The sequence below is a fragment of the Lontra canadensis genome, unplaced genomic scaffold (genome assembly GCF_010015895.1).
Source record: "Lontra canadensis isolate GAN:19392208 unplaced genomic scaffold, GSC_riverotter_1.0 scaffold1, whole genome shotgun sequence".
NCBI lineage: Eukaryota > Metazoa > Chordata > Mammalia > Carnivora > Mustelidae > Lontra > Lontra canadensis.
In genome coordinates, this window is record NW_022630995.1 from 22737260 (window position 1) to 22764959 (window position 27700).

General features: G+C 37.1%; 1 protein-coding gene across 1 annotated transcript in view; it reads right to left on the bottom strand.

Moving 5' to 3' along the window:
- Positions 1 to 1082: 1082 nt before the first annotated feature.
- Positions 1083 to 27700, bottom strand: part of SRP72 (signal recognition particle 72) — a 29425-nt gene continuing 2807 nt past the window's right edge. Inside the window, exons 3-19 of the mRNA XM_032851141.1 lie at positions 24888 to 25011; positions 23417 to 23560; positions 23226 to 23337; positions 21129 to 21160; positions 20157 to 20281; positions 20007 to 20064; positions 16202 to 16333; positions 15047 to 15175; positions 13762 to 13834; positions 13486 to 13550; positions 12003 to 12098; positions 10868 to 10971; positions 10660 to 10737; positions 9556 to 9693; positions 5379 to 5416; positions 2001 to 2160; positions 1083 to 1369 (exon numbers count right to left, since the gene is read on the bottom strand). Coding sequence (XP_032707032.1) covers positions 1192 to 1369; positions 2001 to 2160; positions 5379 to 5416; positions 9556 to 9693; positions 10660 to 10737; positions 10868 to 10971; positions 12003 to 12098; positions 13486 to 13550; positions 13762 to 13834; positions 15047 to 15175; positions 16202 to 16333; positions 20007 to 20064; positions 20157 to 20281; positions 21129 to 21160; positions 23226 to 23337; positions 23417 to 23560; positions 24888 to 25011 — 1786 coding nt within the window. The 3' untranslated portion in view covers positions 1083 to 1191. The remainder of the gene's footprint in view (positions 1370 to 2000; positions 2161 to 5378; positions 5417 to 9555; positions 9694 to 10659; positions 10738 to 10867; positions 10972 to 12002; positions 12099 to 13485; positions 13551 to 13761; positions 13835 to 15046; positions 15176 to 16201; positions 16334 to 20006; positions 20065 to 20156; positions 20282 to 21128; positions 21161 to 23225; positions 23338 to 23416; positions 23561 to 24887; positions 25012 to 27700) is intronic.

The window sequence follows — 27700 nt, forward strand, 5'->3', positions numbered from 1 at the left end:
CAAGGATGAAGTAATATCACAAGGAAATACTCAAAGTCTAAATTCAATGCTATCTTGGGCAGCACAAAATGAATACTAACAAGGGTGGCATCCCAGTGTGCCTGTCTCACAGCTGTTCAGTGGGAAAGTGGCTTGTAAGCAAGGAAGACCAGAGCAACACTGACACCACACTGACTGTACAATACTTCATTACTTTGAGAAGGGTAATGAATAGTTGTACCCCAAATGACAAAGGCAAATCATTTTAGTATCTATTAACTGGGCCAAAAAGTTCTGTTAAGTTGCCCACTACAGAACTCTGGAGGATTTCCTCTCTACCTAGAAGTCACTGTTCATGCTCCTGACAGGGCCATTAAATCTGAGACACTCCAACCCATCTAACCTCAGAACGCTAGGTCTAGGGGGTCAACTTCCTGCAACGCTGATACATTTTCCTTGAGTTCTTTAATGGGGCTAATGTCAGCATAATGTCATCATAAACTGAAAACAATACGGGGTGCAAAGGAGTCCTAATTTATATACGTGTGTATATGTACGTACACACACATTTCATTACTATGTATTTAGTGTGTATATATAGTTTCCCATACTCCAGGATCACATAACAGAGAATTTATGGTTAAAACTGATCATAACATTTACTTCAGTTTTTCGGTTGTCATTCATGTAATGAAGTGAACAACACCAGTGTATTAGTAAGGTCCCTTTTTATCACATGATATTTCTAAGCAGATACTTGGAATGCTCAGAAGATTCCACTTTCAGTCTCCTAAGGCCTCCTAAGACATAATTTAAAGTGGGATTTGATAGGAAAAAGTATCTTTAGGCTCCAGTTGAAACAGAAGTAGGTTCTGTTTAAATCCTAGGAAACTCTGGATAACATGCCTTGTTTGTGAAACTGAAAAGACACCAGATCACAGCGCACAAAGAGAAAAAATGCAACAGAGATCAAGGTAGGAAAATGCCCAATTATTTTGAGTCCTTATCATCTGTGCAAAGCTAGGTGGTACAAGTAGGTCACGTCTGACTAGGCAGAGTTTGAGCAAGATATTTTCCTGTGTGATACACAAGAAAATCATTTCATGAAAATGTGGGGATGGGAGAGGGAGTAGCTCTGTGCTTCTTGCTGTGTTACCTTTATATGTTCCTAGTGTCAGTGAGACTAAAAATAGCCTGCCAAGAATGTTCTCATCACCAGCCACCTTTTCCACCTTTCTTCTTTTTCTGTTGCTGTTTCTTTTTTGTTGCCGGAGCCCCTGCAGGTTTCTGGTGTCTTGGGGGTATAATATTACTTGTAGATGCTGATGCTGTTGCTGCGCTGCCAGGTCTTGGGGAGGTTGGTGGGCTGCTCACAGTTTTACTGGCGTCCCTGAAATCATCAGATCAGGAGAGTGCTGGTCATTCATATATTCAACAAAGGAAAGGACTATAACAACGTATGTATGGGATTTTACTTTCTATTCCTACCAACCTCCCACACATATTCTATTTATTTTAAAGAGGGCTCCCCAACTTCCTATCCATTTTTCTTTGAAATACAATATTTACTGCTTTATAGTTACAGTAATATATGGTTCATGCCAATTTTTAGAAAGCATAGGAAAAAGAAAAAAAATTTAAATGACTCATAACCTTACAATGTAAGAATAACTTGTTTAGTAACATTTTTAATATTTCTAGTCATCTTATTTATAGTATCTGTTGTCCTTTATACTCAATTAGTTGAAGGACTCAGTGAATTAAGCTTCCTTTTGAAGATACTGTAATCCTAACATCTACGATACAATTCTATAATCCTATATTTACTATATATTCAAACCAGAAACACCACCTTTTCTTTCCTTTATATACGCGTACTGGCAAAACACTTATTCAAGATAACTGACTGTATTCCTTATACTTAAAATATATCTTAAAAATTCTTACTAATGATACTGAGTCCATCTGAGAAAGAATCAACCTATGCTCTGAGTGACTTCAGCTGAGGAGCAATGACTTACAGTTCAGATGAAGCTCCTGCAGTTGCTCCCTGGGTCCCTTTTCCAATCTGATCCTTCTTTTTACCCTTCTTTCTTCCCCGGTAGTAAGAACGTTCTCGCATTGGTAGCCATCTTTCTGGGTCTGGGGTCACCTTTGGGTCATAATTCTTAGGCAATTTTCCTGTGTAATAAGTGATAAAGAAATAAGGTATGTCCACAATGCTTTCAAGATAGTTTGCTTAAAGAATGTGTCTAGGCCTGGGAATAAATAACATTAACACTGAAATAAGTCTGAGAAAAGTTTTATTTGTATAATCTAGCCAGGGAAAAGACCTTATTAAGCATGACACAAAATTTTCCATCAAGGAAAAGACTTCACATATGTATCTATTAAAAATTTTTTTTAAAGTTTCATTTATTTTTAAATTATTTCTATACCTAATGTGAGGCCCAAACTCACAACCCTAAGATCAAGAGTTCTGACTAAGCCAGACAAGTGCCCCTATATAAAAAATATTTAATTTCATTTGGTAAGAGATACATTTTTAACGGAAATAACAAAAAAATTTGCATATTATATGAGAGAGTGGACTGACATTCTTAATACAGAAAGAGGTCTTAATAATCAATAGCTAAATCATGCAAAGAAAAACGAGCACTGCTGTAATTTGGGTAAGCCAGGAGAAACTGAAATCCGTAATCATGTGAAAAAATACTACCTCACTAATTATAAATGAAAAAGGTAGCAAAATTCTATCAAACTAACAAATATTAAAAGCAGTAACAATACCTAGCGTTGATGAGACAGTAAAAAATACTCAAACACTACGGCAGAAGTGTACAATGGTATAGCCTTTGTAGAGAGCAATTTAATTTGGCAGTACTAGTCAAAATTTATACTTCTAGAAATTTATCCTGCAGCTACCCATTAGACACAAAGTTATGTGCAAGAATATGGGGGCACCTTGGTGACTCAGTCAGTTGAGCATCCAACTCTTGATGTTGGCTCAGGTCATGATCTCAGAATCGTGGGACTGAACCTGTTGGGCTCCACACAGAGTGGGGAGTCTCCTTTTCTCTCTGCCCTCCACCCCCGCTTGCACTCTCTCTAAAATAAATAAATAAATCTAAAAAAAGGAATATTCTCTATGGTATTCTTTAAAATAGTAAACTAACTTGGGGCACCTGGGTGGCTCAGTTGTTAAGCATCTGCCTTTGGCTCAGGTCATTATCTCAGGGTCCTGGGATCGGGTTCCGTCTACGGATCCTTGCTCATCAGGGAGCCTGCTTCTCCCTCTCCCACTCCCCCTGCTTGTATTCCCTCTCTCACTGTGTCTCTCTCTGTCAAATAAATAAATAAAATCTTAAAATAAATAAATTAATTAACTTAAGTGTTTATCAATAGAAGAATTATTAAATAAACTACAGTATCCCCATACTCAAAGAAGCTATAGCTATGGGGACACCTGGGTGGCTCAGTTGGTTAAGCTTCTGCCTTCGGCTCAGGTCACTATTCCAGGGTCCTAGGACTGAATCCCACATCAGGCTCCTGGCTCAGATGGGGTCTTGCTTCTCCTTCTGCCTGCTGCTCCCACTGCTTGCGCATGCTCTCTCTCACCTTCCCTGTCCCCGACAAATAAAAAATCTTAAAAAAAAAAAAATTAGAAGCTATAGCTATGGGTTAAAAAGTACATTTACATTTAATAATTTGGAGAAATGTCTGCACAATACACTCTAAAGTAGAAGATTAAAACAAATTATCCTGATGACATTGTTCATATCAATTTTGTAAAAACTTTTATTGACATATACATATACATATAAATGTATAATAATATATGTTTCTATATACAAAAAAGTTAAATTGTAATTATCTCTGAGAGTATGAGTTTTGGGGGAATTTTCCATGCTTTATTGCCTTGTTTGTTTTTAAGATTTTATTTATTTATTTGACAGAGAGAGAGATCACAAGTAGGCAGAGAGGCAGGTAGAGAGAGGGGGAAGCAGGCTCCCTGCTGAGCAGACAGCCAGATGTGGGGCTCAATCCCAGGACCCTGAGATCATGACCCGGGCCAAAGGCAGAGGCTTAACCACTGAGCCACCCAGGTGCCCCACTTTATTGCCATTGTATAATGATGGAAGTTTTATTTGTTTTTAGAATGAGCATATATCGCTTTTAAGTTTTAAAAAATACCCATCTGGAAACCACAAAAAATAGAAAAAAAAGTAAAACTGCAGGTTATTACTACCTGTAGTTATCAGTTGTTCCCTTGCAATATTACTAATACATAAACCAAATACTTAGCATTCGACTATATCTCAGGTTTGTTGAGTTCGAGCCCCATATTGGGCATGGAGCCTAATTAAAAATAAACTACAGAAAGAAGGAAAGACAGAATGAATCTGATTTATAGCAGAGATTTCCCAGACTCAGGAACAGGTAGATGGCTCCAGGGATAACTTCTGACTAGTTGAAGCCAAACATGATAATTCTACCTACTCTTGCCAGGAATTAAAAACATGGCCTAAACCAATCAATGCATGTCATTCCCCTGGTTAATGGTTCAGGCTTGGACACTGACCTATGTTGGCCCATGAGATTAATCAGAAAGACATGACAACTGCAGAAAGGCCCTCTTTGAACTGCTGGATATAAGTGACAAGCCCTGGGTGTACCTGGGTGGCGCAGTTAGTTGAGCGTCCAACTTTTGGTTTCGATCTTAGGGTCATGAGACTGAGTCTTGTGTTGCGCTCCACACTCAGCATGGAGTCTGCCTGGGACTCTCTTTCCCTCGCCCTCTGCCCCTGCCCTCCCCCACCCCCGCATGCACTCTCTAAAATAAATCTTAAAAAAAAAAAAAAAAAAAAAAGACAAATCCCGACCATTGCTAACAAACATATGATTCTAATGGGATTCAGTTTTGTATATAGACGAATAAAGAGATACAACTTCTAGATCAGTAAAGCTTTCCTATACATAGCCATTTTCATAAATAGCCAGTCAGTTTGTAGCTAAAAGCAGCCTAAAGAATAAAGGGCTTACTAGGTACACAGCATCATTCTGAGATCTTTACATGTGGTATCTCATTTAATCCCATGAGGTATCTTATTATCACATTCCATTTTACAGATGAAAAATTCGGGCAGGTATGTTAAGTAATTTGTTTAGTCACAACAAAAGAGCAATGTTAACTACAGCAACAATCTGAATTCAGGCAATCAAACTCTCTAGAGCTGTAGTTTTTTAAAAAAAATTAAATATTAGCTATAGTCAAGATAAGCATCACTGTTCAAAGACAGTAGAGAGAACGGTATTTTTGTCCGAAGACTTTTATACTGGGCTAAACTCAAACTTTTATCTTGTAAAAGCTAAAGATAAAAAAACAAAAAAATCCTTACCCTTCTTTTTTTTCTTCTTCTTTTTCAAATCTCCCTGTCTACAAAGAGAAGAAAAATCATTACCATCGTCATGATAAAATATTTCCACAGCATTAAACATATGCAGAAGAGTGAGCTGGGTACTTTATCCTTAGGCATTTAAGATTTGGCTCTGTCTCACCAAAGTTAATGTTACTAGCTGGGATATTAACACTGGTTAAGTCTATTTTATTTATTTATTTATAAAAAGATTTTATTTATTTGACAGAGACAAAGACAGCAAGAGAGGGAACACAAGCAGGGGGAGTGGGAGAGGCAAAAGCAGGCTTCCCACTGAGCAGGAAGCCTGATACCGGGCTCGATCCCAGGACCCTGAGATTATCACCTGAGCAGAAGGCAGACGCTTAACGACTGAGCCACTCAGACACCCCAATACTTGTTAAGTTTAATCAAGCTTCACACACTGTAGTTTTTGGAAAATGGCTTTAAATAGAGGATTAGCAAGGTTTTCAGAAAACAGATATCATTTATACTGCCATAAAGTCTATACAAAAAGAGAAGAAATCTGGGGCACCTGGGTGGCTCAGTGGGTTAAGCCGCTGCCTTCGGCTCGGGTCATGATCTCAGGTTCCTGGGATCGAGTCCCGCATCGGGCTCTCTGCTCGGCAGGGAGCCTGCTTCCCTCTCTCTCTCTCTGCCTGCCTCTCTGTCTAGTTGTGATCTCTCTCTGTCAAATAAATAAATAAATAAATAAATAGAGAAGAAATCTGCATAAGCATGAAAATCTGTAATACTACTTTAAGTTACATGTTTGGCAAAACTAGAGAACAAATAACTAAACTCTTAGGCAAAAGAACATGTATGGTATCATACATGCAGAGACTATCCCTGGGAGGGTATGTAAGACAAGTAACATTGGTTGTGATCTTGGAGAGAGGAGAGCACACAGGGATGGGAAGAAGCTTTTACTTTCTGTTTTTATCTTCCAAATCTTAAACCTGGTGAGTTTGCTGAATCTTTAAAAATCTTTATTAGGGGAGCGCCTGGGTAGCTCAGTGGGTTAAAGCCTCTGCCTTTGGCTCAGGTCATGATCCCAGAGTCCTGGGATTGAGCAGGAAACCTGCTTCCCTCTCCTCTCTCTCTGCCTACTTGTGATCTCTGTCTGTCAAATAAATAAAATCTTTAAAAAAGAATCTTTATTAGGTACACTTAAAAAAGGGGGAGGCGCCCGGTTGGCTCAGTCATTAGGTGTCTGCCTTAGGCTCAGGTCATGATCTCATGGGATGGAGCCCAGCAGACGCCCTGCTGGGCGGGAAGCCTGCTTCTCCCTCTCCCGCTCCCACTGCTTGTGTTCTCTCTCTCTCTCTCTGTCAAATAAATAAATAAATAAAAATTAAAAAAATAAAAGGGAAGGGGTGCTGAAAGGAGCACGACAAATTAAAAAAAAAAACACTTCAGAAAAATTAAGTACTCTGATAGCTATAAAGAGGAAGACATAAAAATATCTCTGTACATAATCATATGTGATATGCCTCTGTGGTCTATGGGAACCATGAAACAGTGAACTAAAAAGATGAGACAGCAACAATTTCTGCCCAGAATTCATTCTATCAAGCCATTCAATTGTGGAAATTCTTTCAGGGTATCCTGAAAAATAAGAAATTCAACACACAGTGTCGTACTTTAAAAAGACCATCTCTCACCCGGACTATGTAACAGCCTTCTAAACTCTCTACAAATCCCAGAGTCCTGGGATTGAGCAGGAAACCTGCTTCCCTCTCCTCTCTCTCTGCCTACTTGTGATCTCTGTCTGTCAAATAAATAAAATCCATACCTGCAATTTCCCAAAGGTTCTCTGCCATTTGTTACTTATTTGCCTTTGCTCACACTTGGCCTAATTCATCCTCCTCAAGAGTCAACACAATCATCTGTTCCATGAGGTAATTTCCTAACCCCCGACCGTCCCCAGGAAGGACTATACCATCCCCTCCCCCCACCCCAGGGTATTCCTCTATGCCCTGCACAATCACAGAACATAAACCTTTATTGCAATTACTGCAATATTTTCTTCTGCTAGACTTAGGTTCTTTTAAGGGCAAGGACCATAACTTATTTTTTGTCAACAACATAGTGTATTTTCAAAAGAAACTAAACCTTTGGGGTACCTGGCTGGCTCAATCAGTAGAGCACGTAACTCATGATCTCAGGGTTGTGAGTTCAAGCCCCATGTGGGATATAGAGATTACTTAAAAATCTTAAAAAGAAAAACAAAACAAAACTAAACTTTTGTATCGAAAAGTTAGCATAAAAGCCTTTAATAATGCCTAATGAAAATAATGTGATGAAATTTAAAAGCCTTAATAATTGTCTAAGGAAAAGGAGAGGATTAAAGGACTAGAAAAGAACTACATTCTTACTAATTATTCAACTCTTAAAGAGGAAAAATAAATACTGAAATTAAATAGGGGGCACCGGGTGGCTCAGTTAGGCAACCACCTGAGCATGGATGGATGGGGGCAGGGAGGGGGAGAGAGGGAGAAAGAGAGAGAGAAAGAATGAGAGAGAGGGAGAGAGAGAGAGAGAGGGAGGGAGAAGGAGGGAGAAAGAAAACGTTTAAATAGGCATTATTTGAAAATTCCCTTAAGATTTGGCTTGAATTTTTCATTTTGGGGTTCTTTATAAAGTTTGAGATGGGACTCATATGATGAAATGGAATTTGGGACAAGGTAGTATTTCTGAAGCTCCAGTTCCTAATTTTAGTTTTAAAAATTATGAGTGGGATGCCTGGGTGGCTCAGTAGGTAAGCATCTGCCTTCACCTTGGGTTGTGATCCCGAGGTGTGGGACCAAGTCCGGCTCCTTACTCAGCAGGAAGCCTGCTTCTCCCTCTGCCTGCAGCAACCCCTGCTTGTGCTTGCTAGTCCTCTCTCTGATAAATAAATAAAATCTAAAAAAAAAAAATTTTTTTTTTATCTATTATGAGGATGATAATGCTTTTTTACCAGAGTTCATAATGAAGTTACTCATATAGTGTTGCTGATGCATTTTTAAGTTAGGAAAAAATTTACATTTCAAACGGCACTCAGAAAAGGAGAAAACAGGGATGCCTGAGTGGCTGTCATTAACCATCTGCCTTCAGCTCAGGTTAGGGTTAGATCTCAGTGTCCTGGGATCAAGCCCCACATCAGGCTCGCTGCTCAGCAGGTAGTCTGCTTCTCGCTCACACTCTGGCCTCCCCCACCACCATTTGTGCTCTCTCTAGCTCCCTCTCTCTCAATAAATTAAAAAAAAATTTTTTTTTTTTTAAAGGATAAAACTGAAAAACCATGAAAGCCACAAATTTGGGGAAGCGTTATATCTCTTCCATTCTCTATTCATCCCAAGTCTCTATTCATGGAATCTTAAACATTTCACTATAGGCCTCACCGTGTTTCTGAGATGGCCAGTGGGAGAATAATCAGATTTGACTTTTTAAAAGTTAATGAAGCTAGCTAATCTTTCCTCCAAATCAGCAAAATAAACCTCATCTGAACTAAGTATAGAATTACTAAATGATGTGCTAAATATACATAAAAAATTTACAGGTAAAGTAGGGGACAACCAGCTAATGGAATACTATGCATAAAAAGAACGAAATATGTCTATATTAAGAATATGGAGAAGGGACACCTGCGTGGCTCAGTTAAATGTCTGACTTGGGCTCAGGTCATTATCTCAGGTCCAAGGACTGAGCCCCGCCTTGGGCTCCCTGCTTCTCCCTCTGCCCCTCACCCCTGCTCATGCTCTCTTTCTCTCAAGCAAATAAATAAAATCTTAAAAAAAGAAAAAAAGAACAAGGAATCTCCACAACTTAGTAAATTAAAGCAAGGTGGAAAACAGTAAGTACAATGTAATCCCCTTCTGTTAAAAAAACGATAAATAAATAAAAAAATCCAAGGAAAATATTTCTAAATCACCTTTGTGTATAAACACAAAGAAGATCCTGAAGGATATACACTCAATACAAAAGGTTCATTTGGGGGTGTGATGGGGGAAGTGATAAACAGAACGAGGACTAAGAATTGGGCATAGCAAAAAAGAGGGTAAAAAGAAACAAGAGGGACTTAACCTTTATTCACGAGGAATTTTCAGAGAATGCATTTTTCATTCCTAAAGTAATTTAAAGTCCACATTAGTGAAGGTTACAACAAAAACATTACCCTTGCTCCTTTGGTTGACTATCTCCGGCAACTTTTCCACCCTTTTTCCGAATGTAAGTAGCACCAGGAGAATTTTCAAGAGCCTCCACATCTACTTTTAGAGACATGCTATCTGACGAGGGCAGGTGTTTACTAAGGCTGGAATTGAACAGGAGTTCAGGAACACAATGTATACACATATATATGTCTGCCAAAAGAAAAAGTCTTTTTTTTTTTAAATATCCTTTCTCAAAAGTGAAAAAAGAAATGTCCTCAAATCTTCTATAGAATAACAAATTAGGGGCACCTGGGTGGCTCAGTCCATTAAGCATCTGCCTTCGGTTCAGGTCATGATCCCAAAGTTATGGAACTGAACCCTTAATTTGGTTCCCTGCTCAGCAGGGAGTCTGCTTCTCCCTATGTCCCTCACCTCTGCTCATGCTGTTTCTCTCTCAAATAATAAAATTAAAAAAATAAATAACAAATCAGTTGATAAGTTCAATTATATATTACATACCCTGAAAAAATAAGTCATAATCTAATCATCTATTCGTTAACTCAGTGCTGTACTTCAAGATGGGGTTTAATAAAATCTCTATTCCAAAACAACTACCAAACATAGATTTGCTCGCTACAAAGGTCTGACTTGTGGCTACTTCCATGACTCCACCTTGGGTTTGGAGCACACCCTGATGAGACTATGATCCAAACTCAGCCAATCAGGGCACTGAATCTCTTATCTTCAGTAACTGTTAGGCATGTGATTTAAGGCAGTTCAATGAGAATGACATTTCAGAATCTTTCACAACTATCCAAATAAAATATACTTTTTCTTTTTCTTTCTTTTTTTTTTTTTGCGGCTGGACTTGAACCTGAAGAGATATAAACTGCATCTTGACTTCATTTTTGCTTCTGGATCAAACCATACCCCAAGGTGGATCTATTACTGTATTTTTCAGTCATGTTGATCAATAAATTCTCATTTTTGCTCTTACTAGTTAGAAGAGTGCTCCGTTTGTTTGCTGAAATTTACAACAGAAAAAGCCATGGTCAAAATAGGTATTGGAAGGGATCTAGCATGCTACCTGGGAACTGTCTGGAATAATAAAAAGCTCAAAAGGATACGCTTTTGCCTTCTCAGGATCTACAAGTGAGTAAGCAGAAATAAGCTGCGCCAGGGTGTGAATATCTTTTGGATTTTGTCTAAAAAAAAAAAAAGAAAGTTAGTGAACAGTTTATGAACCTGGAAAAAATAAACAAGCAAAATAACCTCCTTATATCAAATAACAGCAATAAAATTTGCATTTTTACATCTTCAGCTTTCAGAACTTACTTCCATAGCTGTTCTAGGTCACTAATTGCCTCTTTCTTCCGCCCGTATTTGAGTTTGAAGTTTGCAGCTTCTCTTATCAAGGACAAATGAGCAGAAGATTTGGGCTAAAGGTTCAATAAAAAAAGGAAAAAATTTTAACTTAGATATCTACCAAGCATGTGAAGTTACTATATTCATTAGACCCTTAAGATGGACCTATCTATTAAATTCCTCAAAGTTTTATTGAATGAACTAAACAACAACAAAATCACAAACATACAGGGAGGGAGGTAGACAAATTATACAAGTGATGGCCAATTTTTCATTGTGTGAATTTGGATCACAGCCTATATTGTTTTAGATTGTCCACAACTAGAAATATTTCCTTATAATCAAAACTTAAAGATATGTCACCACAGTTCTCAAGCATTAACGCAGTATTTCCCAGAACACTGCTATCCCTCTACTGTCAATAGTGCCAATAGTATAAATGCCACCTGTGTGCGTGTGTATTTGTAAGTTGGATACTGCCTATGCAGAGACTCATATTGGAAAAAATGAAGATGTTCCTGTTCCATGTAAACATGAGATACAATTATTTTTTCTTTTTTTAAAAGATTTTATTTATTTATTTGACAGAGAGATAGAAAGAGAGCATAAGAAGGCAGAATGGCAGGCAGAAGGAGAAGGAGAAGCAGGCTCCCCGATGAGCATGGAGCCAGATGTGGGACTCAATCTCAGGACCCTGGGATCAGGACCTGAGCCGAAGGGAGACGCTTAATGACTGAGCCACCCAGGCGCCCCATGAGATACAATAATTGCACAGAATGATGTTCCACCACTTACTACCATCCACAAGCTCTCTAGCCACTAAAGATGAGCACTCCCATATGTGCTCATGTATTATTTTTTGAGATTATACACAAATACACATAACGAACCAGAAAGGACTTCAAAACCGTAACTGAGCTTTTTTTTTCATTTTGAAATAATTCTTATTTCTAGTAGCTTTATTTGGATCTGGTATACTTAAAAAAAATTAATTTGACAATCTAACAGTATAGTGACTTGGACTATTTCAATTCTCGTAACTTGAGCTCACTCCTATACCTTTTTATTTTTAGATAGAAACATGCCCTCAAAACAATTTACCTACCTGATGATTTTGATACCACTGGATAGCTTGCGTGAAGACTTCAATGGCACTATCGATATCCTCCTCGTGGCTATACATAGTCACTAATGCAGATACCTACCCAGACAAAAGTATAAATTAATGAATAAAATTTCCCCTTCTCTCCCAGAAAAAGCTTTTTGAGAATGAAAAAATTAGGAAAAAATAGCAAATAAAAGTTGTTAGGCTCTTTGCCTGCACCAAATTCATCATAAAAATTATTATCTTTCTAGGCCATAATAACTAGAAATACCACATACAACCATGGTTCCTAAATACAAAGGTAGTTACCTATAAAATATAACTTTTCTCTTAAACCAGTGCCAGTTCACACTTTGTTACTAGTGCATAGCAAGGTAAGTGTAACAGTTGAGAATAAGTGCTTAGAAAATTAGTTTATATAATAAAACACTGCTGGGACATTCCAATGTGTGATCAGTGAGGTACACACCAGTGTGGCTAAATTTCCATGATAAGTTCTATCTGGCCTGAGCTACAAAAGGCCAGTGAAAAGCTTGCCTTGGTGTGTTGGAGGGACAGCAAGGAGACCCATGTGGCTAGAGTAGAGTGAGAGTAGGAGGAGCAACATAAGATGAGGACAGAAAGGAAACAGAAACAAGAAGCTGGATCGTTGAGAAAATCATTAAAACTGATGAATCTCTGGCTAAATTGATCAGAAAACAAAAAAGAAGACCCAAACAACCAGTACCAGGAATGAGAGAGGGTCTTCAGATATTAAAGGGATAAATAGGAAATACCTGAACAACTTTTATGCCAGTAAGTTCCACAATGATGAAATGGACAAATTTCTTGAAAGGTAATAGAAGGCCAGATATGAAATTTTAGGAATTTGTATTTGATTCTAATATAGAATAATTGTAGTTCAGTCTTGAAAATGTTAATCTTCAAAGGAGAAAGCATTATCATAATAGTATTATATATTTACTGAGTGCCAATTGTAAATGAGCTGTATTAGAGGATACAGACATGAATAAAAGTCCCTAATCAATAAATGTACATACCACCACCAACAGCGTTAGTCTCTATTTTGAAACAGATGCTTTCACAGCTATATTCGTGATTTCAATCTGTGATGACTGAATCAACACAGAACTAAAAACTACATTTATTAGCCACTATCACTAAATTTAACTCAAAATATCACATTGAAGACATGATAAAATAATTTAGGCTAAGAAATTCCCTATATGGGTCTTAGGTTGTTTAAGCTTGGCTTTTAGTGATAATATAAGGCTTAAATAGTGCCTGGCATATTTGCCTGAATAATAAACCAATCCAAAGCAGAACACAAAATGACATTAAATGCAGACCAGATAAGTAACTTATTTTCACTATTACTCCTACATTATGAATAAACAGAAACTAAACACAAAGAAACATCAAACATACCAACAGACTATATAATTCCACTGCTTTTATGGTCTTATTTTAGTTATAAACTCACCATGCCTGGTTTATGCTTTAACTCTTCTATGCTTCTCAATATTAGACATGCTTTGGATATATTACCTTAAGAAATTAAAAACATCATCATCATCATCATCATACCGAAGTAAGCTTATTATTAAAAACAACAACAAATTTAAGTCCTATTTTGTAGAATCTCAAAAAAATTTTTTTTGCCAAATTTTTAAAACCACATAGTTCACAACTACTTCAGAAACAATTCAACCATGTTTCCATTAAAATATTTTAATCATGATGAAATAATTATTAATACCTTGGGAAATTTTCAGCTGTGCCATGGTCAGCTTAATTTCAGCTGCATTTTCTGGATGCTGATCTGAAAACTCCTAAAACATTTTTAGTTGAAGAAAAAAAAAACACAATTTACACAACTAACACAGTTCAATTGTCACTTCTACACAGAACTTAAAATCCAGTTGTTGTTTTTTTTTAAAGATCTTGTTTATTTATTTGACGCTGAGAGAGATCACAAGTAGGCAGAGGCAGGCAGAGAGAGAGGGGGAAGCAGGCTCCCCACTCAGCAGAGGGCCCGATACGGGGCTCAATCCCAGGACCCTGAGACCAGGACATGAGCCGAAGGCTGAGGCCCAACCGATTGAGCCACCCAGATGCCCCTAAAATCCAGCTTTAAAATATTAAAGTCTGGTTTCAGGTCAAAATTGTAATTCTGGAAAAATTTTGAAACAAAATTTGAAAAATTTTGAAACAAAATTTGAAAAATTTTGTTTTAAAATTATGCTCTGAAAGTGTAATAATACCAAGTTCCAGGAAATCACTAATAGAGAAATAATAAGATTACTACATAGTTTTGTTTGTTTAAATAAGATACTCAAATAGATGCTGCCTCCTTACTGAGGATACCTGCTAGGTAATTTTGCCCTTCAGGATGGTCCTAATTTTACCCTGTTCAACTTTCAAGGATACTGAACCCTCAGGAATTTCAAACATGTAATCTAACAGCTGATTTAGAATGATGAAAACCAAGTTAGTATCTCTGTATTGTTTGACGTTTTGGACTGGGACTCATTGGAAAATACATTACTGGAAAAAAGAGGTTAAGCATACTCTGGCATCATAAACCTAAAACAAACCTTTAACTCATGCTAAATTGATCTTCAAATGAAAACCATTCTTCAGGTTTATGGTAAACATCCACTAATGCAATGTTTTTTAAAAATTTTTTTAAAGTAGGCTCCCAGCCCAACGTGGAGCCCCCAGCACAGGGCCCGAACTTACCCACCCTGAGATCAAGACCTGAGCTGAGACCAAGAGTCCAATGCTCAACCAACTGAGGCACCCCGGTGTCCCAAAATGTGTATTAATGTACATAAAATGTACGTAAAACATAAAACATAAAATGTACATAAAACAAAGCTGTAGCTCAAGAATTCACTACAGTGACACTCCGGATTTTGTCTAGTGGTATGTTACCTACTAGTTTTCCCACTTCATTTGCAAGTTTGCAGGCTACTATAATGAAAATGAAACAACGATGCAACTACATGACACCTCATTAAAAATTAAAATAATTCCTTTACCTGAAGCAGCTCTATTGCTTTTGCATGTTGCTTTTCACGGCAGAGCTGGGCAGCTTGGATTAATACAGGCAGGAGATGCTCAGGACTTTGGGACTGTAAACTGGCAGATATTTTGCGGCACTGCTCTGCCTAAAAAACAGCATTCCCCCCCCCAAAATAAGCTGGTTAATGAAATTAAACATTAAGTGACCAAAAAGAAAAGGAGGGATGGGGTTGGAAGGGACAGGAGCTCAGCTGAAAGACAATAGTGAAGAACTATCTAGGATAAAGAAGTGGTTTATAGTGTCTATTCTCAATTTTTTTCTGTAAGAAGATTTCCATTTATTGAATTTAAGCTATGAGTTGCAAAAGGATTTAGGAAAGGACTAGTTCTTTGGGTGGGGGTGGTGGGCAGAAGGAGAAAGAGAGAATCTCAAACAGGTTCCACGCCCAGCTTAGATCCCGACACCCAACAAGGGCTTGGTCTCACAACCCTGAGATCATGAGCTGAGCCAAAATCAAGAGCTGGATGTGTAACCCACTGAGCCACCCACGCATCCGAGAAAGGACTAGTTCTAAATATTAATTTGGATGCTTAAATTCCAGAGTTTAGTTTAAAAAAAGAAAATACAAGTATCACCCTTTGCTTAAAGCAACAAAATGTATAGGTATTTCTTGCCGAAGTATTCAAGAATAATCTGGCTCAGTTCTACATAATGAAAATGTTATTGCCTCTCACTCTCCCACTGAAAACCTCTGCTATGGAAGAATATGAAATCTTTAGAATTAATCCGTATTAGAATTAGAACTGACCTCCTCAGCATTTGCAACTTGAATAATTATGTACAAACTATAATGAAAGACAGATCTTAAACCTATAATCACAGTTGACATCTTTGATGATTTCTACTTAATTCACAGAGATCAGAAATAAGATGAGAACAGTACCTCACTTACAAGTGTGAAAAGTGCTCTCTTCCTCTTAAAAGGTAGCTACAAACCTTTTCAAATAATTGGGCAAATCACTTGTTTAACAAAATCTATGAAATATGACATTCTGAAACATACACTGGTGTAAGACAAAAACTATACACAGATTGGACTGTTACATCCATTATGCCTCATATGCCATACTCCAAAAGGTTTGGCTAGAGCAATGAGAGATTTGTTACTTACCTGGTTTGTGTACATAGCAAGTAAAGCTTTGTTAAATTCTATAGCTTGCAGCTGTTTCTTAGAAAGCTTAAACTCTACTCCTTCTGCATTGGTTAATTTCACCTTCTTCTTGGAGTCAAAGACATTTTGGTCCTGACAAAGAAAAATTCATCTGCCATTAACAGCAATCTCAGACTTTAATCTTTTAACACTTCAAGGCTTTACTCCTCTTCCATTTAGTTATTTTATACACAAAAGAGCTTGGAAGATAATACATCTACCTGGTTAGGTTGTTTAAACCCCTAAAAAATCTGTCTTGGGTTCTTGGTTTTCTTTTGATTTATCCTTCCACTATTAACTGCTTGTTTTGAGCTTCTTGAAGAAAAGTGGACAGAACAAATCTGACATTGGAAATCAGGACTACAAAGGTACAAAGAAAGCTGCAATCTACAAACTATGCCCTTTAGAATTTATATGACAAATGAGGAAAGTAATTCTTTCCTCTTTGAAACAGTCATTATGTAAGCAAATCATTAAAATTCAGAAATAGATTCACACGCCTTTTGAAACCATTTTTAGCACCAAAAAAAAAAAAAAAAAGCTAATGTAACATAGCTACTGTTTTTCTTTTCCTTAAGGCCCTTCTTACCTAGGCAGTAGCTCAAAGAAGCTCAAATTCCCAAACTTCTATGTGCAGCGCACACAGTGTTATCTGCCTTTAAAAAGTCCTGTTAAGAATTACAGAATGTCGGGGGCTGCCTGGGTGGCTCAATGGCTTAAGCCTCTGCCTTCAGCTCAGGTCATGATCTCAGGGGCCTGGGATCAAGTCCCGCATCAGGCTCTCTGCTAGGCAGGGAGCCTGCTTCCTCCTCCTTCTCTCTCCCTCTCTCTCTCTCTCTCTCTCTCTCAGGGAGCCTGCTTCCTCCTTTCTCTCTCCCTGTCTCTCTCTGCTTGCCTCTCTGCCTACTTTGATCTCTGTCAAATAAATAAAATCTTAAAAAAAAAAAGAAAGAAAGAATTACAGAATGTTGGGGCGCCTGGGTGGCTCAGTGGGTTAAAGCCTCTGCCTTCGGCTTAGGTCATGATCTCAGGGTCCTGGGATCAAGCCCTGCATCAGGCTCTCTGCTCTGCGGAAAGCCTGCTTCCACCACACCCGCCTGCCTCTATGCCTACTTGTGATTTCTCTCTCTGTGTGTCAAATAAATAAATAAAATCTTTAAAAATATATATATTCACAAATAAGTGATAAACTATGTTTTTCAAACCAGGTCTTCTAATAGTTTGAAGACTAAAAGGAGACAAAGAAGAAATCTAAAATAAATACCACTTATTCTGAGTTTGAAGCTTCAAACCACTGCAAAATTATTTTAACGTACAGCAAAAACTTTCATATATATCAATTTCTTTTTTTTTTTAAGATTTTATTTACTTGAGAGAGAGAGAGAAAGCACAAGCTGGGAAGAAGGACAGAGGGAGAGGGAGAAGCAGACTCCCTGCTGAGCAGGGAGCCCAACGCAGGACTAGATTCCAGGACCCCAAGACCATGACCTGAGCCAAAGGTAGACAGTTAACCGACTGAGCCACCCTGCTGCCCCACAAATAAATCAATTAAGAAACCAGATTTCTTGTTGGTTCTCCTCTGTACTCTTTTAATACTTCAATTCATCATGCATACCACTGCCAGACTTCTCTTAAACTTTGCTATCATTGCACTTATTAAAAAATTTGATTTTCAAGGCCTTCTATACCATACCATTCAAACTAAATTTTAAAAATTTTGGGGGCGCCTGGGTGGCTCAGTGGGTTAAAAGCCTCTGCCTTCAGCTCAGGTCATGATCCCAGGGTCCTGGGATCAAGCCCCACATCGGCATCCCTGCTCAGCAGGGAGCCTGTTTCCTCCTCTCTCTCTGCCTGCCTCTCTGCCTACTTGTGATCTCTGCCAAATAAATAAAATATTAAAAAAATTTTTTTTTAAATTTTAACTAGCATGTATGTATCCTCTTAACTTCTGTTTTCTCACTTTCTTCCCCTAAGTCATAAGTATTTCTCCGTATGTTCATTTGCTTATGCTGTTGTTTAACTTTCAAACCGTAACTCTCTTTATCAAGGGTCAGCTACAAATTTGCCAGCTCAGAGATCTTTTCTTTCATCAATACTGTAGTTAAAAGTAAAAAATTTAAACATGCACAATTTTTTTTTCAATATCAGAATGAGACTTTTAAATGATGTAATGATTGAGACTGACTTTCATTATTCCTTTTGCATTATCTATTGAATTCAGCACTATCTTGAATAAAAAGTCTGTTGACTCAAGAAAGTTAGGGCTGCATATCCCTCTGTGATCTCTCTTGTTCTCACTCTCAAATAAATAAATTTTTTAAAATCTTAAAAAAAAAACACAGGTGGGGTGCCTGGGTGGCTCAGTCTTTAAGCATCTGCCTTCAGCTCGGTCACAATCTCAAGGTCCCAGGATCGAGCCTCCCATAGGGCTCCCTGCTCAGCATTGAGTCTGATTCTCCCTCTCTCTCTCTGATCTCCCTCTCACTCTCTCTCAAATGAAGTTTTAAAAAATCTATTTTTTAAAAAGTTTGGTATATACTTACAACAAGATTAAGATATCTAGTGTTTCACACACTCTCCTTCCTGTAATTATAGCAGGTAAAATGAATTCATCCTCACAGCATTTCAAATAATTCACACACACACAGGCAAGTATATAATGCTGCTAAGATTCAAATGCCAGAATCAATTTTTGAAAACCTAAACCATGCCAAAGGCCTGCAACATGCTCTAACTACTACTCTCTCTAATGCCATTATCTCAGCTCTGGAGCCGTCTGAATTTCTGCTATTGGAGGAGGGAAGTACCATGAAGGACTTTGTGGAGTCAAGACAATGGAATCTGAATCCAAGTTCTACCTCTAACAGGCTGTGACCTTATACAAATTACTTAACTCCTTTTAGCCTCAGATTATATTCCTACAAATTGGAGGCAAGTACTGCCACCTAAAAATATAAGAAGATAGCACTTGAAAAATCACAGTTTATCAAAAGAAATCAAATGTTACTTTTCTTTTTTTTTTTTTTAAGATTTATTTATTTATTTATTTATTTGACAGAAAGAGAGGTCACAAGTAGGCAGAGAGGCAGGCATCGAGGCAGGTAGAGAGACGGGGAAGCAGGCTCCCTGATGAGCAGAGACACTGATGCGGGGCTTGATCCCAGGACCCTGAGATCATGACCTAGGCCAAAGGCAGAGGCTTAACCCAGTGAGCCACCCAGGTGCTCCAAATGTTACTTACTTTCCACTGACTTCAATTTCAACTCTGAAATGTTCTTCCATTAAAACAATGTTCTAAATGGTGGTTAATTTTACTAGTACGGTACTCTTTAGGATCGTTTATATTCATACTTGTATTATTTTATATGTGCTTTGGGGTGGGTATGTCTCCCTTTCCCCAAAATAAAAACCACCAGAAGAAAAAAATTACATATAGAAAACTTGTCCTCAGACTCACTAGATGAAAAAGACACATAAAATACACACATGCTTAGTTTAAAACTCCAAACAATTTATTTTTCAATCTATAGATTCTCCACATTATTATAAACTGGGAAAAGGGTAAGACTGTCCAGAGACTGTAACTGCAAAAAAGTTTTATTAGCTGAACATAGCTTGCAGAATCATCATCATAAAAGTTAAGCTGTGATTGTTATTTTGCTACAACCAGACTGTGTTACAGAAAAAAGAAGTTAACCTAGGATGAAGCAGGTAATAAGTTTTCAATGTAAAATATAAGTTTAAGAAAGCCATGGATATGCCATACCTTGTTAATAGTAATGATGTTGTTTGCAATCACAGCTAGCAATCCCACATCTGTTGGCCTGTGAACAATAAGCAACAGTCAAAAAGAAACAAACTTTTAAAAGAGGATTCATCCCCTATAAAAGGTACTTCATTTTAATAACTTACTTACTTTAGTTTTATTATCTGATTGTAAAGTTGCAACGCTTCCTCTGTACGACCCTGCAGCTGAAGAATATAGGCCATCTGCCCATGAATGATGGCCAGTTCTGCCTGTGGGTCTTCCTCAGTCCCATCCTAAGGAGAAAAAGAAACATTTTTCCCCCTGTAAATTCTCCAAATCCATCTCCATATTTACCAAGTATTCCAAACATTCAAAAGGTACACAATCTTAAAGAGAAAATATGATTTTCAGAAAACTTCCCTTAGAATCAGTTTGCTTAAATTTAGGAATTTGATAAAGTGATTTCAAAAGCAAATTACTGTGTAAACAGGTGAGCACCAGAAAACAATAAAAGACTGGTGAAAAGGCTAACAACTGTAAGGACTCTATAATGAAACTACTTCATGACTGTCTTTAAGACAACTGGAAATCTGGGGCGCCTGGGTGGCTCAGTGGGTTGGGCCTCTGCCTTCGGTTCAGGTCATGATCTCAGGGTCCTAGGATCGAGCCCCACATCGGGCTCTCTGCTCAGCTGGGAGCCTGCTTCCTCCTCTCTCTCTGCCTACTTGTGATCTCTGTCTGTCAAATAAGTAAATAAAATCTTAAAAAAAGAAAAAAAAAAAAGACAACTGGAAATCATGACTGTTGGATTATTTGCAGTTCATTTAAGAAATATGCTTGGGATTCCTATGAAAGGACCCATATGCAAAGATCTGAGCCTTACATCTAAAACAAGAGAAGGAATTTATATTAATATAAATTTAAAATAAAATGTATAAGGCATGTGAAAAATTCTGGTATTGTAATTTCCCAGCCTAAGACTCTCATCAAATAATTGATCAAGCGGATTTTTTACTATGATTTATATTTAATAAATCACCACCTATTCCAACAAATCAATAAATACTACAATGAAGCTCCCTATAAGTTTATATTAGTCAGAAGTGTAAAATTTGGGTTTAATAACAGTGGAATACTTACAGAATCTTCTGATAATGAGCGGCGGCAAAGATCTATAGGAAAAAATTATTTTAAAATTAATATTGCAGGGTAACTCTCATTCCTTTCACCATTCTGAATTGTAAGAATTAAATTCTTAGGCAGAAGATTTCAAGATAATTTTAATAACAAGCAAATTTGTAATTTACTATTAGCATCAACATAAATAATAATAAACATATAAATACTATCAGTCCCGGACTATTCTAGCTCTCTGGCATTTTTCTTTCATTTGTAATCTCTAGGTTAAAAAAAAATTTAAGGGCATTGAAAACATATAAATGCAACAAATGTTCATCGCAAAAAATCAATGACAAAAATGTAGTAAAGACAATAATCCCACCACAAAGAGACAACCACTATTAGCATTTTCATTACTATTTTTAAAATGCAAAGGCACAGCTGCTTTTAAAATGAAAGTGTGATATTCCATATACTATTTTGAAACCTCTCTTCCCTATTTATTATATTGTGGACAACTTTATAATAAAGATCTACATTATTATTATTTTTTTAAATCAAGGCTTTTAAAAAAAAAAGATTTATTTATTTATTTATTTATTTATTTTAGAGGCGGGGAGAGGGAGGGATGGAGAGAGGGAGGGAGGGAGGGAGGGGAGACGCAGACTCCCTGCTGGGCATGGAGCCTGATGTGGAGCTAGATCCCAGGACCCATGAGATCATGATCTAAGCCAAAAACCAGAGTAGGACCCTTAATGGACTGAGCCACCCAGGTACCCCTAGATCTACATTTTTATTTTAAATGACTGCACAATAGTCTACTCCGTGGTCATGGTAAAACTTAGCCAGTCCTCTTACAGGACAAAACTCATGATGTTTCTAATTTTTTTCTTATGACCATCCCTTCAATTAACATTCATACAAATACATATATGAATTTATCTAATTATTTCCTTACAATAAATTTCATTTACCTAATTACTGTTAATTATTAATTAATCTAATTATTCCTTCAAATGAAATCCTTGGATCAAAGGGTATGCAAATTTTAAGATCTTCCACATATCACCAAATTCCCCACTGCAAAGTCAGTATTACCTTAACACTCAAAACTTCCATGTATAAGAATGTCTTTTTCCCACACCATTGTCAATACTGGGTATAACCAAGAAATTATAATTCTCAAGCATACTTTTCTTCTCATGATACTCCAAATTCTGCTTTTATTTTAACCTTCAACATTTAAAATTGACCTTCCTTCACCTTTTTCACCCCCATTGTCACTGCAGTCCCTACATCACTTTTATAACTTCCAGGGAAAGATGTATGCAAAAGAAAAGTCTACATGTTTTTGGAGTTGAAACCAAACATAAGCTAGTAAGACTATTTTTCTTTTTTTCTTAACCAAAAGCTTCAAAGCATGTAAATGTTGTATGTGAAAACATACTAAGGGGAGTTAAACTGTGCTTGAATGGTGTTACCAATATAAATGTAGTATACACACATAGGTACACTGATTATCACCGTACCTGAATGTCAGCTTAATAATGATAACCAGGGGTTGCCTGGGTGGCTCAGTGGGTTAAAGCCTCTGCCTTCGGCTCAGGCCATGATCATAGGCTCCTGGAATTGAGCCCCACATCGGGCTCTCTGCTCGGCGGGGGGCCTGCTTCCTCCTCTCTCTCTGCCTGCCTCTCTGCCTACTTGTGATCTCTCTCTGTCAAATAAATAAATAAAATCTTTGAAAAAAAAATGATGATAGCCAATACTTGTTAGATGTTTATGTTATATATGCTAGGTACTATTATAAATGCTTGACATTAACTCAATTTACATTTAACACTCACAGTAACTTATTAAAAAACCTCAAAAATAAGGTCTGGTATGGATGAAAATGGACAAGTACTCTGGCTTAGGGATTAGACACAAATAGGGAAGATATGCTAAAATGCCAAGAGAAAGGCTAGATGAACTTTGAGAAATTCTCACTGCATCATATAATTTCCAATTATATAGTTTCCAATTATAAATCTCACAAATATCAAATTCAGTTTTTGGAAATAATGTTTTAAGTTATACGCACATTACAATTACACATAATTTTAATAAACTTCCAACCTTCAGCTTTTTGCAGGATTTTCATTGCTTGGCTCAGCTGGCCTTGTCCTATCAGAGCACATGCAGCATTGTAGCATAGTTCGTGTGTGCCTTCTTGGAGGCCCAAGTTCTCCTGTCATGGAGCAAAATACCAGTCAAACACTAGACAGGAATCTCATTTCATAGCTGTGTGGGTACAAAGGGATACTCACTGGAACCACTTTTTCCCAATTGCTTTGAGCTGCAACTACTGCTGAAAGGTTTGTTTTTCTCTCTTCATCATAATCATCTTGGGAGTTTCGGACGAGATCTCTATACACCACTAAGCATTCATCATAGCGTTCTAACCGGTATAACTACGGGGACAAATACCAAGTAAAAGATCAGAGGGGAAGACAAATGTACTATTATGCCTCAAACATTATATAAACCTTTTTTTGAATCACTAAGTAGGAAAGCTTATTCAGCATGATACAGGCAGTCAACAGTCTTTCCCTTACAATTTTTCAATTAGTTCTGGGTGCTACTAACTCTTCCAAAAACTTGGAATGAATGAATCTCTACTATACTGTAGATCTACAGCTATGATTCAAGTAGAAGTCATTGTATTACCTCCTTCCTGAGGTTAGGAAAGTGCCTAAGTGGGTTGTGAAAGAAAACCTGTCCAAAGAAATCACCCTGCTACCTAAATCTGACTTAAAATGAAAAAATTTTCCCACCCACAAAACGACTCTTAAGCCCCAGCGAACAGGAACAAAATTAGATGTTAACAAAAGGACTTAGTATTTCTTAGGAGTTCACTATATTTAATCTTCATTTCCTTCTCCCAGATAGGAAAAAGCTAGGATAGGGTTAATACCAAGTACATAAAATATAATTCTTGCTTATTTCATTCAAGTTGTTCTCAAAGGGCAATAACAACTGCCACTCTGGGTAAATTAAGTCAACTATAAATGACCAAGACTCATGCCCTTCATCAAACTCAGAATGTTGGCATTTACCCTAAATTTGCCCAGCTTACCTTAAAAGTTCTTTATAAACCTACAATCCATGAACTTGTCCAAATCTTTCTCCAACCTGTATATATTATTTAACTCTTACTATCTCTTGGGGACAATACATATATTATATTATTTGCCCTGACATTTTAAAAATCTTTAAGAGGGTTTAATTACTTCTAAAACATTTCTGTCCTCTCATCATTAATAGCTCTTTTTTTACATTAAGCTTAATGAAGTCTCTCAAGCCCTTTCAGAATAAGATAGTTTTGAGGAATTCATAAACTAGTTAAATTCATCCAAATTCTTATCTATCATGATTTATGTTATTTTAACCTTAAAACAAAATGTGTTTAAAGCTAGAAAGAAATACATTTTCAAAACTGTATTAGTAGATCCCTGGCCTTCATCTTCCCAACTAAAAAAGTCAAAGTTTCATAGGATAGTTTTTAATTCTAATTTTCTAATTACCCTGGAGAAATAATTTATTCACAAATTATTATATATGCAACTGTTTGTGTGAAGATCAATAGGAGAGAGTATGTTCAAACCTCAAGAATTGGTTTGGTGGCAAGTTTTGTGGAGCATCAGGATGGGCTGAGGTACCTCATCCCTGCTCCTCACTACAGGTACAGTCATGCCCACTCAGGATGATTGTCAACATGTACTTTAAAGCAGTAATTACCACTTGTCCATAAAGCTCCTTTAATTTCTCTGTCTGCTGACTGGCACTCTCTATTGTCTTCAAGGCATTCTCAATTCTGTTCAGCCTGTACTCACAATATGCCTTCTCAAAGGAAAGAGAGTTACTGAAAAAGAAAAACAAAACAAAACAAAAAAACAGTATCTGATCATTAGTTAACACTGCAGAGCATCCACTATATGCCACACACTGCTGTAAGCACCTGTTCTATAGTAAGTCATTTAATCTCTATTAATAATAGATGAGGAAGGGGCACCTAGGTGGCTCAGTCAGTTAAGTGTCTGCCTTTGGCTCAGATCATGATCCCAGGGTCCTGGGATTCAGTCTCATATCGGACTCCTTGCCTAGCAGGAAGCCTACTTCTCCCTCTCTTTCTGCTACTCCCCCTGCTTGTGCTCTATCAAGTAAATAAAGAAAATCTCAAAAACAAACAAACAATAGATGAGGAAACCAACAAAGTTTAGTAACATGCCTGAAAATCAGTTCCCAAGTGGCAGAAAACATTACATCCATTTCCCTTGCCTCTCTGGCTTTCATGGACAATCTTTAATTAACGGACCTTTGAAACAAACATTTAAGAATGAAACCATGAAATCAAGTAACTAAATACAATCTGAACACTATTATTTTTTTCAAGATTTTTTTTTTCAGTGATCTTCACACCCAACATGGGACTCTAACTCACAACCCTGAGATCAAATGTCATGTGCTCCACCAACTGAGCCACCCAGGTGCCCCTGAACACTATTCTAAATGAGTTATTACAGAAGTATCTTAGCTCTACTAATCAAATAAGCCATATAAATGTGTTCAAAAAGCAAATGAATAGCAAAGAAAAGGTAACTAAAATCTTAAAAGAACAGAGTACTTGTAACCAAACAACTGATAAACACACAACAATAAAAACATGGCCTATCTACATTGACAACTCATCTACATTAATGTGACACTTGAAACACATTTTGGAGTTTCACTTATTTATTTTTATTTTTTAATTTTTAAAATATTTTATTTATTTATTTGACAGAGGGAGACACAGCAAGAGAGGGAACACAAGGAGGGGGAGTGGGAGAGGGAGAAGCAGGCTTCCCACCAAGCAGGGAGCCCAAGCAGGGCTCGATCACAGAACGCTGGAATCATGACCTGAGCTGAAGGCAGATGCTTAATGACTGAGCCACCCAGGCTCCCCTATTTGCTTATTTTTAAAGATTTTATTCATTTACTTGACAGAAGGAGAGAGAGCCCAAGCAGGGGAGTAGAAGGGAGAGGAAGAAGCAGGCTCCTGGATGTGGTGCTCAATCCCAGGATCTGGGAACATGACCTGAGCTGAAGGCAGTTGCTTAAAAACTGAGCCACCCGGGCACCCCTACAAGTGACTTTTATTCCCTGTTTCTCTATCTAGTGTTTGTTTCTGCAAGTAGAGGAAAATACACATATAAATTCTTATATCCTCCTTTTCTTATACAAAAAGTATACTATATAGTTGTTGTCATTTGAATATGGGTTTGAACTGCCTGAGTCCACTGATTTGTGGATTTTTTCCAATATAGTATAGCACCTTAGATATATTTTCTCTTATGATTTTAATATCATTTTCTTTCCTCTAGCTTACTTTAATCTAAAAATATAGTATACAATACATATAACATAAAACTACATGTTAATCAACTATTTATGTCATCTGTTAGGCCTCCAGTCAATAATAGGCTATCAGGACAGTTTTTGAGGAGTCTAAAGTTATACAAAGATTTTCAACTGTGCAGAGGGTTGGTACCCCAACCCCTGAGATGCTCAAGTGTCAACTTTATAATCCAGTATTTCATTAAAGAGTAAATATGCTGCCAAAAACTTTATTTTTTTAAAGATTTTATTTATTTATTTATTTTCCAAAGATCTTATTTATTCACTTGACAGAGAGCAATCACAAGTAGGCAGAGAGGCAGGCAGAGAGAGAGAGGAAGAAGCAGGCTCCCCGCTGAGCAGAGAGCCCGACTCAGGACTCGATCCTAGGACCCTGGGATCATGACCGGGGTGGAAGGCAGAGGCCCAACCCACTGAGCCACCCAGGTGCCCAAGATTTTATTTATTTATTTGACAGAAACAGATCACAAGTAGGCAGAGAGGCAGGCAGAGCAGGGGAAGGGAAGCAGGCACCCCAGCGAGCAGAGAGCCTGATGCGGGGCTCAATCCCAGGACCCTGGGATCATGACCTGAGCTGAAGGCAGAGGCTTTAACCCACTGAGCCACCCAGGCGCCCCCAAAAAGTTTATTTTATACATATTTCTTTTGGGGAATTAGGCATAACTGTAAATAAAAATCAAATTACAGTAAAAAATTTAGAATATAAATTCACATTTCATGAAATGATAAATTAAATAAATGAAAAAGATTAACAACAGCAAATCTGAGATATTCTAAAGACTGCTAAAGAACTCTGACACCAAATGATTTAACCTAAAATCATACCTCAATAATTCTCAAAGGAGGTAAGCACAAAGGTCAGGCTATACCTGACTTATATACTGATAAATGTGTGTGTGTATATATATACACATATATAAATGTATATGTATATATACATTACATATACATTTATGTATGTAATGTATATATACATACATATACATTTATATATGTGTATATATACATATATAAGTGTATAAATATATATGTGTATATATAAGTATATAAATGTATTTATATATACATTTATATACTTATGTATATACTTTATATATATACTTTATATATATATATATAATATAAATATAAAATATAAATACATTTATATACTG